Source organism: Myxocyprinus asiaticus, chromosome 47 (assembly GCF_019703515.2).
Source record: "Myxocyprinus asiaticus isolate MX2 ecotype Aquarium Trade chromosome 47, UBuf_Myxa_2, whole genome shotgun sequence".
Taxonomy (NCBI): domain Eukaryota; kingdom Metazoa; phylum Chordata; class Actinopteri; order Cypriniformes; family Catostomidae; genus Myxocyprinus; species Myxocyprinus asiaticus.
In genome coordinates this window covers 24,450,028-24,463,945 of record NC_059390.1, presented here as the reverse complement: position 1 = coordinate 24,463,945, position 13,918 = coordinate 24,450,028, and the positions used below count along the sequence as shown (strand labels likewise).

At 40.2% G+C, this 13,918-nt stretch overlaps 1 protein-coding gene across 2 annotated transcripts in view; it reads left to right on the top strand.

Moving 5' to 3' along the window:
* The window catches only part of LOC127436811 (transcription initiation factor TFIID subunit 3-like), a 94,526-nt gene that overhangs the window by 67,127 nt on the left and 13,481 nt on the right, over positions 1-13,918 (top strand). For both annotated transcript variants that reach the window (XM_051691208.1, XM_051691209.1), the window contains one exon: positions 2,226-3,910. In XM_051691208.1, the coding sequence (XP_051547168.1) occupies positions 2,226-3,910 (1,685 nt within the window). The remainder of the gene's footprint in view (positions 1-2,225; positions 3,911-13,918) is intronic.

Below are 13,918 nucleotides of genomic sequence, written 5' to 3'. Positions count from 1 at the left end.
TGGTGGGATAGAGATTTATACAAAGCCATAACTGAAATTATTAAACTTCTGTGCATAACTTGTCCTACTCAGTTGGTGATAAATGGACATGAGTGATACCTCAAATTGTGTGGCTTGCTGAGATGTGTTATATTGCTTTTCTTAGCGATCAGACTTTTTTATCTAGTGGACCATAAAATGAGTGAAAAAATTCCATAGACTTAGAAAAACACCTAGCAACCACATAGCAAAGCACTAAAAGCCACTCAGAACACCCTAGTATTGTGGCGACAACTTTGGCATAGGCAAGCACCACTCACGTTTTTTCAGAAAATGGTAAAATCTAGTTTATTAAAACAATTACATAATGGCCTAGCAGTTATAGCTTGTGCTCCAAAACATTTAGCCTTGGTCCTCATGTAGACATCATTTGTCAGAGTCCAGCTTGAATAATTTCCTAATCCTTTTTCCCCCCTTTTTCTTTTTTGTTCTCTTTAAGTTCTGTACCTTGTAGGGATGTTGCGATAATATGGTTTCACTATTAACCGTGATTAAAAATGTCTCGGTTAATTTAACCATAAAAACTTTGAATCTATAGTAAAAACTGTGAACTTTCAATTCATGTAAAATTGGGACTACACATGAACTCCAAAGTGTAACAGAGGAATTCGATCTCCCAGACTTATTTCCACCAAAAAAGTGATTTAAAATGGTTGTTTGGGAGCATTTGAATGATTGAGTTACTTAAGACAGATAAGGTTGGGTAAAAATATTGATTTTCGATTCTCGATATTCATTCTTAAATCCCCAGATCGTTCTTTACTCTCTGTGCAACCCTCTACTACAAAGAGAGAAAATCACTCGCATTTGCAACCAAATTTTGCGCTATGCGTCTAAAATGTATATATTTGGCAACTGGCTGGTAAATGTTTCTTTTTCACTCATCAGTGATTGTGTAGTATAGTGGTGGAGTATTCAGCAGCATGATCCTTTCACTTTATGTTGAGTGTAAAAGTTGTTCTGTGTAATTTGTGTCCAGAGATGAGATCCACGCGACCCATTTGTCATTGAAAAATGTCTCTTTTAATACCTTTTCTGTTCTCTTTAGTCAGTTGTTGATCAAAAACAACTAATCATGCATAGCACAGATGAGAAAGCCGTTCGAGCCATTCTCGTTAATATGCGCTCATTTATAGACACTTTTTACAGGAATGCCGGTTTTCTTAAAGAGACAGTACCGGTTTTAGCACACATTTAAAAACTCAACGCAAATATTTGTAAATAGTACAAATTATGCAATTAAACAATAAATATGACAAAAATGAAATAATAACTTTTTTTATTGATTTAAATATATGGATTTGTTCATTTTAAAAAAGCCAAAATGTGACCAAAATGATGAAAAACTAATAAAATATAATTGGTAAAATTTATATTTGTAATGTTCCTAGTTAAAAGGTCCCCTGTATAATTAACAGCATTAGCTGGGAGAGAATTTCATTCTTATGTAAGCAAAAGGGACATTATAACTGAAATATGCTCACATGAATTGAATCAGAATAAAATCAAATCAAATAGATAGCTTGTGAATAGGAATCAAATAGAATTGGGAAATATGTATCAATACCCATCCCTAACGACATATATAAAAAGTCAGGAGACAGAAGTCATATAAAGGTACAATAGGAGTCTGTTGCTGATTCTTTATGTTGGGGTGTCTGACAGACAACTGATTGCTTTAATAAACTTTTGAAGAAGAAAAAACTGTTGGATGCCATGAACTACGTGTTGCGCACCCACAATAATCTTGCAGTTGCACTCTTGCACTTTTGAAAGCACAGCTAGGATCACCCTGTGACTCCAAGCACTCAAGTGACATTGAAGTGCATCATTCTGTGACAGGTATTCTCATAAGCGGTGTTGTGCCCAATTTTGTAGCATCTCTTGTTATATGCCTTCTGTTTATTTGTTGTGTATTTATCAGTTGTCTTGCGCTTAGAGTCCATATTTCCCTAAGAAACGCGTCCACTAACACGTTCAATTTTGATATGATATGATTTTTTTGCCTAAATGCTGTTGCATAACTAGAAATGTGCAAATAGTTGTAAAACCAGTTAACCACAATTATTTTTATTTATTTTCAGAAACTCACACCGCAGCATCCCTAGTGTCCAGCAATTGTCAAAAAAAGGCAAAATTCTGGTAATTTATTTAATATTAAGATTTTGTGTGTTTTTCTTTTTCAGATGAGGAAGAGGAGGAACCCGTTCCTGCAGACATGGGCACTTCTGCCGAGGCCATGCAGGTCTCCCTGGGTGAGGAAGAGGATGGAGATGAAGAAGAAAATGATGAGAACTGGCTCAGCCATCATGAAGGACAGAGTCCCAGACCTGAAGGTCTATTACCAGCTGCCAAAAGACCCCGCCTGAGCACCAAACCTGGCGTTAGCCCCGAATGGAGCTATGAGCCACGGGAACCCCTTAGCTCACTTAACTCCCAGCACATACCCCATTCCCCCTCCCCTCCCCTCTCCCCCGAACTACCCCGACCACCTGTGGCACCTCCTACACCCGGACACAAGCCCAAAATCACCTCCCCATCTCCTGCACGGCAGAAGAACAAGTCGCCCAAAAGAGGGAGCGGAACTGCACTCACTGGGGTGTTGGGGCGGTCACTTACGTTGACTCCACCGAAGACCAATCAGAAGGCAGGAAGGAGGTCACCCGGTAGGCCCAAAAGCCCTCGTAGCCCAAGGCCAAGTTCTGTCCTTTTGGGGATGGCTGGGCGTGGTTGGGCCGGACCTCTTGCGGATGATAGTTCTCGTGATGGCCAGTTCAGATGTCATGATACAGGAGACGAGGATATCGAGAACTCTATAGCCGCTGTGATTGCTCGTGCTTGTGCAGGTGGAGAAGGCACATCGGACCCATTTGATTGTGACTCAGACTTGGATAGTGATGGGACAAACCCTCTAAAACCTGTGCCCAAAAACACACTTAGCCACATCAAACCTCCACAAGCTCTTACTGGAAAACACCTACCTCTGCTAATTCCTCCTCTTCTCAACACACCCAACCATTGGACAATGGACGACTCTATAGACGAGGTCATCCGAAAGGCCAATCAGGCTCAAAAGCCAATTCAGGCACCAAGTTTATCACCCCCAGAGCCCACTTACCTGTCCTCCCCGGCGGATTCGCCCCCCACACCACCACCCACTCTCAATCTTCACCAGGAACGAAAAGAGCCGGCAACCAGCATTCTTCTGAAGAAGAAACTCAAGAAGGACATCAGGGCCAAGTTGAAGAAGAAAGACAGGGAGCGACTCAAGGATAAGGGCAAGGACAAAGGTAAGAACAAAGAGAAGAAGCGGGAGAAGGAGCGAGGACTGGTTGAGGAAAACAAGATGCCCTGGCCGGAGTTACTGCTCGGAGGTGAGGAATGGCGAGACGGCATTGGCGGGAAGAAAGAGAAGGACAAGCTAAAGGACAAAAAGAAAGATAAGGAGAAGAACAAGAAAGAGAAGGAGAAACGAGACAAGGGCAAAGAGCGAGGCAAGGAGGAAAAGAGGATATCTCTAGGAGCCAGAGACATCGCCGCCGCTGCTGCCACTCAGCTCTTCAGTCCCCAGACTTGCCTACGCATCCCATCAATGTTGCCCCCTCTGCCTCCAATACTCCCTGACAAACTCTTCCCACACCCCAAGGACACCAAGAGCAAAGACAAAGACAAGAAGAAAGACAAGAAAGAGAAGAAAAAGAAGAAAGAAAAGGAGAAAGATCGAGAGAAGGAGCGTGAGAAGGAACGGGAGAGAGAACGGACCAAGGAGAAGGAACGAGACAAAGATGAGAAGAAGAAAGAGAAAGACAAGAAGGAAAAGATAAAGGAAAAGGAGAAAGAGAAGCCAAAACTTGATAAACCGAATTTAATGGTAAGAGGCCCCTGCGCATGTCAAGTTCCTGGTCGAACTATTATTGCGAAAGCTACTTCAATATTATAGCGTCCCAAGCTACAACTACAAGCATCTTATTTTGCACAGTATTTCGGTGCACAAGCATCACAAAAGAGTATTGCAATAATAAACATTGTTTAACAGCTTTCCCGAACACTTCCCCCATCTACTATTGGTCAAAGAAACAGAAACCAGCCCCAAACTCAAACCATTGGTTGAGACAATATTGCTATGTCTGGCTGTTCGGATGCTCATACAGGTTCAATAATTTGAACTGTCCGAATGAGCCGATTCGCTACAATGAATTAGACTGTCGAACACTACAAATTAAAGAGAGGGTGCATTTTAGGAGAGCATGTCTTTTACTGCCTTAATTTGCTAAATTTTAATTGCATAATGTGACATTTCTGAGAATTAGAATAATGGTGGGACTTGATTTTATCAATCTGGAATTTATTAGATTGTAAAAAGTTGTCTGTATATGACAGGTGAAAATTAAGAGGGATTCGGGACATAAGCCAAAAAGGAAAGTAGTTTCAGAGGCAGAAGAAGTTATTACATTTTGATAAAAAATGAAGACAAATGTTTTTAGATTTTAAATATCACTGCACGGATGAATTGTGCACAATAAGACCAGGATGTATTAAAGTAAATAGGATCAATTTTGATTTCATGTTGACTTTGATTGGAGTTGGAGTTACTCCCCAGTGGGCTTCATGTAATCACATGTTCTGATTACAGCAACTACATAAGGCGGCATGAGCCATTCATACAATTTCCACATGAATTTAGTATCAAGTGCAGCATCCAAAACACAAGGGAGTCGCACAGATAGATTTACTAGCTGGCATTGTTGCGTGCATGTGTATCTTTCTGTCTTTTTTTTGTGTGTGTGTGTGTGTGTGTGTGTGTGTACACCTTTTGAGATCAGAGGTAGATCACTCAGCTACATTTACATTTCCATCTTTTCCGGTCGATTTGTCCCTGGAATCCTGCTCCTTGCATGGAGCCCCCGTACACACACTATAAATCTGTGTGCAAATCAAACAAGGGATAATACACCTCAAAGCCTCTGTTTACCCAATTCATACCCCCATTTTAGAGTGTGTCTGTGTGTGTGAGCGAAAGAGTGTGTTAGTCTTTCTTTATCAAACTCATCCTCTAGTCGCTTTACACTGTACAACAACAGCAGCGATAATGTATGTACACCACATCAGAGCTCCTTGAATTTATTTGGACTGCTGCGGAATTCCATTTTTCTAGCTTTCTGTCTCTTTCCCATTGGTTACCTGAATCCCTGACCCCCACACTCTTTTTCTCTGTCTTTTTTTCTGCATTCATGCTGCCACTGGGAGATGGAATTGAGAAAGTGATTTCTCTCTCTCTACCTGCTTAAATCTTTCCATCACTTTAATTTTTTGCAAGGCTGCTTTGCTGCCATGCTGGAGAAATGAAAGAGAGACAAGGGAGTTAGAGGGAAGGAAAAAAGAGAGAAAGAGTCGAGGAGGTGGGGAGCCAGGGGGTTATCAGTCGTTGGCGTGAGGTATGTGTGCAAGTGACTTAAATCCGTAGAGATTAGCAGAAAAATGCCGTCGGTAGCAGTAAGGGGCTTTACGCCACTGGTTGTATTAGTTCAGGTGAAAAGAGTATTGCGTTAACATAAAACCGGACAAATCCAGCTACAATGCCAATGCTGTGGGACCACAATACAATCTGCTATCTCTGGACCTTAACCACAACATCCAGGGCTGTTTCCTAAAAACTGCCTTTGAACTACTGCCACCAAACACAAAATTACAGAAATTGAGAGAGAATGAGAAAGAGAGAGAGATTGAGGAAACAAACAATACAGTACAGTACAGAGAGAGATGAAGAGAGAAGAGGAAGAGATACAGAAAATTGTGGGATTTTTTTCTCAAAGATATTTATCTCGCCCAGTATTTGTCTGAAAAATATTAAGACCCTTGTAAACTGCAAATTCTACTGCTCTCAAAGTGAGTTCCACTTACTCTCTCATTTTCAGGAATGTCAAAGTCTTTTAAAAACGTATTAGTGTCCTATTTAAAGGCAATCACTATTACTATTGCTTATACTAAGGGTTGGATTTGGAACCAAATTTGAACCTAAAGTATTAAAACTTGGTGCATAACTCGGCCCACACCATTTGTGCTACGCACATGATTATGCCTCAAATCGTGGTTCTTGTTGAGCAGAGGTTGATTCAGATTTACGATATTCATCAGGCAGATAAAAATGGCAAAAACCTGAACCATATCTAGGGATGAGAATATCATAAAGACTTGGGCAGGTAAACATCTTGCAGATCTTTGACTAAAACAGCAAATGTTTGGACTTTATTGCAGCTAAACCCGGCCAAGAACTACCCACTTAGACACGAAGAGCAATCTAACTGACATGTTTAGTGCTCAATCACAGTTGGTTTTGCCATTTAGAGGTGGGGTTATCAGAGATATATTATACCATCATTAAAGACTAGCGTGGGGAAATATATAATTTATATAATGCCATGGTAGTCTCTGTGAGCGATTGCACAGAAAGCACATGAGAAAATAGTGTAAAACGTGTAGAGAGTCGAACTTGCGACTCCAGGGGTGGTAGTCAGTGTCTTTACTCACTGAGTTACCCAGGCCCCCTAGTGTAGAGAGTCTTAAGTACAGCACAGAAAAACAAAGAAGTAAATGCAGTTATTCTCATGGATATCCACTTCGCAAGTGGATTAGAACGGTTACATGCCTCAAACAAAACTCTAAGCATCTTTAAAAGATTTGATGCAATGCACTAAAACCCATTTAGAACATCTATGCAACAATACAGCAAAGCCCTGGCAACTACCCAGGGATGCTTTTCCCGTACAACAACGTAACTCACTGCTTAACTGCCATAGTATGATGCATCGTTGGAGAAATTAACTAGCTAGTCACAACTGTTTTAAGAAACCGTTATAACTATGTTGCACATCTTGTTGGTTCAACAATGTAGAGCTGTCGTTAATGACATTAAGCAAGGGGTGGAGTAATCATTTGTGTGGATATTAAATATAAAAGCTCATTAACATGTACACCAGAAAGCCATTTAATATGAGAAAGCTGCTGAAGACAGGAAAACTGAGTGCACTCTGTAATGCGACAGATACAGTTGAAGTCAGAAGTTTACATACATTAAGGTTGAATACTTCTTGAAGTCATTAAAACTCATTTTTTAACCATCCACAGATTTCATATTAGCAAACTATAGTTTTGGCAAGTCATTTAGGTAATACTTTGTGCATGACACAAGTAATTTTTCCAACAATTGTTTACAGACAGATTGTTTCACTTTTAACTGACTATATCACAATTCCAGTGGGTCAGAAGTTTACATGCAGTCAGTGAAATGTGCCTTTAAGCAGCTTAGAAAATTCCAGAGAATGATGTCAAGCCTTTAGGCAACTAGCCAATTAGCATCTGATAGGCTAATTGGCATCAATTGGAGGTGTACCTGTAGATTTATTTTAAGGCCTACCTTCAAACTCAGTGCATCTTTGCTTGACATCATGGGAAAATCAAAAGAAATCAGCCAAGACCTCAGAAAACAAATTGTGGACCTCCACAAATCTGGTTCATCCTTGGGAGCAATTTTTAAACTCCTGAAGGTTCCACGTTCATCTTTACAAACAATAGTATGCAAATATAAACACCATGTGACCACGCAGCCAGGAAGGAAACACATTCTGTCTCCTAGAGATGAATGTAGTTTGGTGCGAAAAGTGCAAATCAATCCCAGAACAACAGCAAAGGACCTTGTAAAGATGCTGGAGTAAACAGGCAGACAAGTATCTATATCCACAGTAAAACGAGTCCTATATAGACATAGGGGGACAAAGATCTTACTTTTTGGAGAAATGTCCACTGGTCTGATGAAACAAAATGGCCATAATGACCATTGTTCTGTTTGGAGGAAAAAGGGTGAGGCTTGCAAGCTGAATAACACCAACCCAACCATGTTTTGGGGGTGCTTTGCTGCAGGAGGGACTGGTGCCCTTCACAAAATAGATGGCATCATGAGGAAGGAAAATTATGTGGATATATTGAAGCAACATCTCAAGACATCAGCCATGAAGTTAAAGCTCGGTCGCAAATGGGACTTCCACATGGACAATTACCCCAAGCATACCTCCAAAGTTGTGGCAAAATGGCTTAAGGACAACAAAGTCAAGGTATTGGAGTGGCCATCACAAAGCCCTGACCTCAATCCAATAGAAAATTTGTGGGAAGAACTGAAAAAGCATGTGCGAGCAAGGAGGCCTCAGTTACACCAGCTCTGTATAGAGGAATGGGCCAAAATTCCAGCAACTTATTGTGAGAAGCTTGTGGAAGGCTACCTAAAATGTTTGACCCTAGTTAAACAATTTAAAGGCAATGCTACCAAACACTAACAAAGTGTATGTAAACTTCTGACCGATGGGAATGTGATTAAATAAATAAGAGCTGAAATAAATAATTCTCTCTACTATTATTCTGACATTTCACATTCTTAAAATAACGTAGTGATCCTAACTGACCTAAGACAGGGAATGTTTTCTACGATTAAATGTCAGGAATTGTGAAAAACTGAGTTTAAATGTATTTGGCTAAGGTGTATGTAAATTCTGACTTCAACTGTACATACGCTGCAATAGATGGGTTTCCCTTTACATCAGATTTCGAGTTTTCCCTGATGCACTTGAACACATGCGCATGCACACTCTTCAAAAGCATACAGTATAAATGCCACTTATGCTTTAACATAAACATATAAAAGCCCTGTTCTCAGACAGAAACCATGTGTGATAAGAGCTTTCTCTAAAAAGCCTTTAATCCCATAAACAGCTGCATTTGCGTTTAAGTGATGTTCAGAATGCTGCTTTCTGCAAAACCCCAGAATAAGTAATTTTCTTAAATGCATGTTAACATGGTCAAAGTGTTGACAGAATGAAAGATATATATGTAATTAAAGATATAGAAGCCTAAGCAAAGTCAAATGATGTCCACACAGCAAACTAATAAGAAACTATGCTTCTAACCACAAGGTGAATAGGTGTAGTTCCACTACACTTTGGGAAACACCAATTGTTAACCTATGTTGGTAACAATGGAACTTGAGACCATAGTTGGCTAATGATGCTTTTGGGAAATACACCCCTGAACAACCTTGTATCATGGCAGTGACTTTTGCTCGGGCAGATACCACTCACATTTTCTTGAGAAGTATTTACTAAGATGGACTCAAAACATGAGAATGTCTCTCTGTAATTTTGCTATTCTGAGATGGCATATATACTGTATACTCTGTGTGTGTGTGTGTGTGTGTGTGTGTGTGTGTGTGTGTGTGTGTGTGTGTATGTATATATATATATATATATATATATATATATATATACAGTGCATTCAGGAAGTATTGAGACCCCTTCATTTGTTTCACATTTTATGTTGCAGCCTTATGCTAAAATGCTTTAAATTATTCTAAAAAAAAAAATTCACATCAATCTACACGCCATACCCCATAATGACAAAGCAAAAGGCAGATTTTTGACAACTGCAAATGTAAAAAAAAATAAATAAATAAATAAATTTAAACTGAAATATCACATTGACATGTATTCAGACCCTTATCTCACTACTTAGTTGAAGCACCTTTGGCAGTGATTACAGCCTCAAGTCTTTTTGGGTATGATGCGACAAGCTTTGCACACCTGCATTTGAAGATTTTCTGACATTCTTCTCTGCAGATCCTCTCAAACTCTGTCATGTTGGATGGAGACCGTCGGTGGACAGCCATTTTCAGGTCTCACCAGAGATGTTCGATTGGGTTCAAGTCCGGACTCTGGCTGGGCCACTCAAGGACATTCACAGAGTTGTTCCTAAGACACTCTTGCGTTGTCTTGGCTGTGGGCTTAGTGTCATTGTCCTGTTGGAAGGTGAACCTGAGGACCTGAGCACTCTAGACCAGGTTTTCATTAAGGATATCTCTATATTTTGCTGCATTCAGCTTTCCTTCAACCCTGACCAGTCCCCCAGTCCCTGCCGTTGAAAAACACCCCCACAGCATGATGCTACCACCACCATGCTTCACTGTTGGGATTGTATTGCGCAGGTGATGAACGGTGCCTGGTTTCCTCCAGACATGATACTTGGAATTGTGGCCAAACTGTTCAATCTTCATTTCATCAGACCAGAGAATCTTGTTTCTCACGGTCTGAGAGTCCTTTAGGTGTTTTTTTGAAAATTCCAAGCAGGCTTTCATCTCCGTCTGACCACTCTGCCATAAAGCCCAGATCGGTGGAGTGTTGCAGTGATAGTTGTCCTTCTGCAAGTTTCTCCTATCTCCACACATGATCTCTGGAGCTCAACCAGAGTGACCATCTGGTTCTTGGTCACCTCTCTTACCAAGGCCTTTCTCCCCGATTGCTCAGTTTGGCCGGGCGGTCAGCTCTAGGAAGAGTCCTGGTTGTTCCAAACTTCTTCCATTTAAGAATTATGGAGGCCACTGTGCTCTTGCGAACTTTCAATGCAGCCAAATATTTTTTTGTAGCCTTCCCCAGATCTGTGCTTTGACACAATACTGTCTCTGAGCTCTGCAGGCAGTTCCTTTGACCTCATGGCTTGGTTTTTGCTCTGATATGCATTTTCAGCTGTGAGACTTTATATTAATGTGTGTGCCTTTCCAAATCATGTCCAATCAATTGTATTTGCCACAGGTGGACTCCAGTCAAAGTGTAGTAACATCTCAAAGATGATCCAGAGAAACAGGATGCACCTGAGCTAAACTTCAAGTGTCATAGCAAAGGGTCTGAATACTTATGTCAGTGTGATATTTCAGTTTTTTTCTTTCTTTTTCTTTCTTTTTAATACATTTGCAAATTTATCAAAAATATGTTTTTTGCTTTGTCATTATGGGTTATGGAGTGTAGATTGATGTGAAATTTTTTTTTTTATTTAAAGCATTTTAGCATAAGGCTGCAACATAACAAAATGTGAAAAAATGAAGGGGTCTGAATACTTTCTGAATGCACTGTATACACTCAGTATGTAGCACTTTTGTGTTTGCCTGTCCTCTTGAAGACATGAAGTTGACAAAACCTTCATGTAGGCCATAACTACAAGATTTATTTTCCAAATGGGATTATGGTCAATGGTGTGAAAATAAAAGAGAGGGTTTGGGGCTTTTATTTCGATTTATATATATATATATATATATATATAAAAAAGCATTCCACCTTACAACTTGAGAAGTCTCCTCACTAGCTCTAATCTTTGGTCCATGTTGAGCACATTCTCTTAGCTAAACAGCAGTTATGACACAAAGAAGAGGACCTTTGTATCATATTTAATTGTATTGTGTTATATGGTATTATGCTTTTGTACAGTTTCTAGAGTTTCATTTTTACTTTTCCGTTAATGGTTCCTTTGCTTGTAGCACTTTTAAAGAGCGACGTCAGTCTACGGGTTGCCTAAGCTACAGCGCTTTACATCCATTTAGAAGCTGATTAATAAATTTGCACAATCCCACAGCCATTTATGGTGGGTGCACGTGCACTGGGTGTTTGAATGAGTGGGACTAATCGTGATAGGAGTAGGTTAAGTAGGACGGGGCACTTTTGAGGAGAAAGACATTGCTCCCACCTCCTCAACCACTTAAAGACTAATTAACATAAGCAGATAGTACTATCTCATCCTACCATTGTTGGTGATCCTGAGTGTGTGCGCACACGTTCACTCACATGTACATAGGCCTTATCGTGAAGACACACGGCCTTAGCTCCTTCCTTGGAGAGGTCAAGAGGTATGTGTGTGGATGTGCTTGTGTGTTGGATGTCTGTTCCCCATGGCCCCACTGTGGTTAGTAAATACAGGTCCCCTCTTGTATGTTCCAAGTAGGAGATATTGCAACCTGCATTTTAAAACTACAACTTTAAACGGCATTTTTCTAAAATGTGTGCTACTGCCTACACAGTTACAGTTTATGTGGTAAGACAGAAATTATGTTTTTATTTTGTTGGGAACTTAACAATACAGTTCAAAACAAAACTTTCTCGCCTTGTGCAGGTCACAATGAAAACAATAGGTTGGAAAGATAATCGACCCATCCAGATACTATACGAGCAGACAGCACTCGTAGGCAAGCCCATTAAATCATTGATGATCATTCCCATATTTTGAACGGAGAATTATGTCTTTTGCCCTCTGGGAGAAAATACTCCCTCTGGGAGTTCCTTTTAGTGGGTTAAACCATTTTAGAAATTCCTTCGTGCCTACCTCAGTTAGGTGTTATAATAAGATTACCTGAGACTTATTTTTTAAGATGTGTATTCTTCTTACTTTATTATTTTCACTCATTATTTATTATAGTTTTTACTGTGTAGTTTTATTTAGTGTATTGCTACTGTGTATGTCTGTTTTTTATGTTTGCTAATGGCTGCTGTGCATGGAGTCCAAAACAAATTTCCCTTAGCGATACGATAAAGTATATTTATTTCAGTTATGCATTTTTTAACTAATTGAAAATATAGGAATTATGCAACAATCAATGTTTCAATCAGTTGTATGCTACATTGTTGTTGTCACATAACCTCACTACATTGTATGTTAGTGCCGACCAGTTATTTTTAGAATAAGTAGGATCATTTTACATTAATTATATTTTGCAGATAATTTAATAAGTCAAAATAAAGATGCTTTCAATTAATTCGTCACACTGAAAATGGAAGGTCAAGTTGAGCACATTGCCTTGTGGAATATAGTATGCAACACAGTATGCTCTGTTGTATTTTGATCATTTTGTCCAATGTAGTAGCTCTGTAGATTTAGCAGCGTGTCAGCAGAAAACATTGGTACCCGTTGGAATTAGTTTTGGCCATTTTCCGCCGGAGTTTTCCATAAATTAACACGGCAGTCTAAAGTTCATTGTGCCGAGTCCAGCGCTAACTCAAGAGCTCCTCTAATCAACTGGAGTACAAACTGCTGATAAATCTTTTATGGCAGTTTAGAGTTGCAGACCCAGTATAGTGTAACCCGTACATAGGAGCAATCGGGGTTGGCGGTTCATTCTTTTGCACATATCTCTAGAAGAGATGTGCGATAGTCATGGTTATAATACTTCATAAAAGCCATCTATTTGAGATGATGGCATCTGAAAGTGAATCAAAGAGTGGGAATTGTGAGTGCAGGCGTACCTCCAGAGGTTTTTTGGCATCACACGCCAGGTTTGTTCATGCATATATGCTAATGCAGCGGCTAACACGGCTTCACTTGCTGCTATTCTCTCCAAATGATGCAGCCTGCCAGCCATCCTCTCAATTCTGCTGATACTCACGTTCTCCTCTGCATAGAGGAAAGGATGTGAAAGAGAGAGGATGGGTTGTGTACAGAGAGTGCAAGCGAGACACAGGGAGGAGTCTCCAAATCCACAAAGGTTTAGTAATGAATGTGTGGCACAACAATAAAAACAAAAACATTAAAGAGAGAAAAGACATGTTTCTGTGTTAAACAATTAGTGCAGCAGCATTATAGAGGATGTAAGCGGACACAAACGCCATAGCGGCAAGGGTTCTCCCCGACACAAACAGACAAAGAGCACCTCACTCCCATTAAACCTCGGAAAAACCCCTGAGACACACTCTACACCGGTCTCCTCTGCCAGCTATCACCTCCGCCATCTCTCATGCGCTTTATTCTGTTTATCCTCCCATTTTGTTGTTTTTATCTTTCTACTGGGGTCTGTCCATACCCTTGTATCCATTCCTCTCTGCCTCCACTGGCTTGAACAGGCCACGTTTCTGCCAGCATTAGAGGTGTGAGAGAGCGTGTGTGTGCATAGAGGGCTTTTCGGTAAGGTTGACCCTGGTGTTAGCTGAACTGGATTAGCTGGACACTATGTTGTCCCCTTGAGTATTAGGTGTGAGCGTGTGTGTGTGTTGCTTGCCTGAGGTGGGGCCATGTGATCTTTACC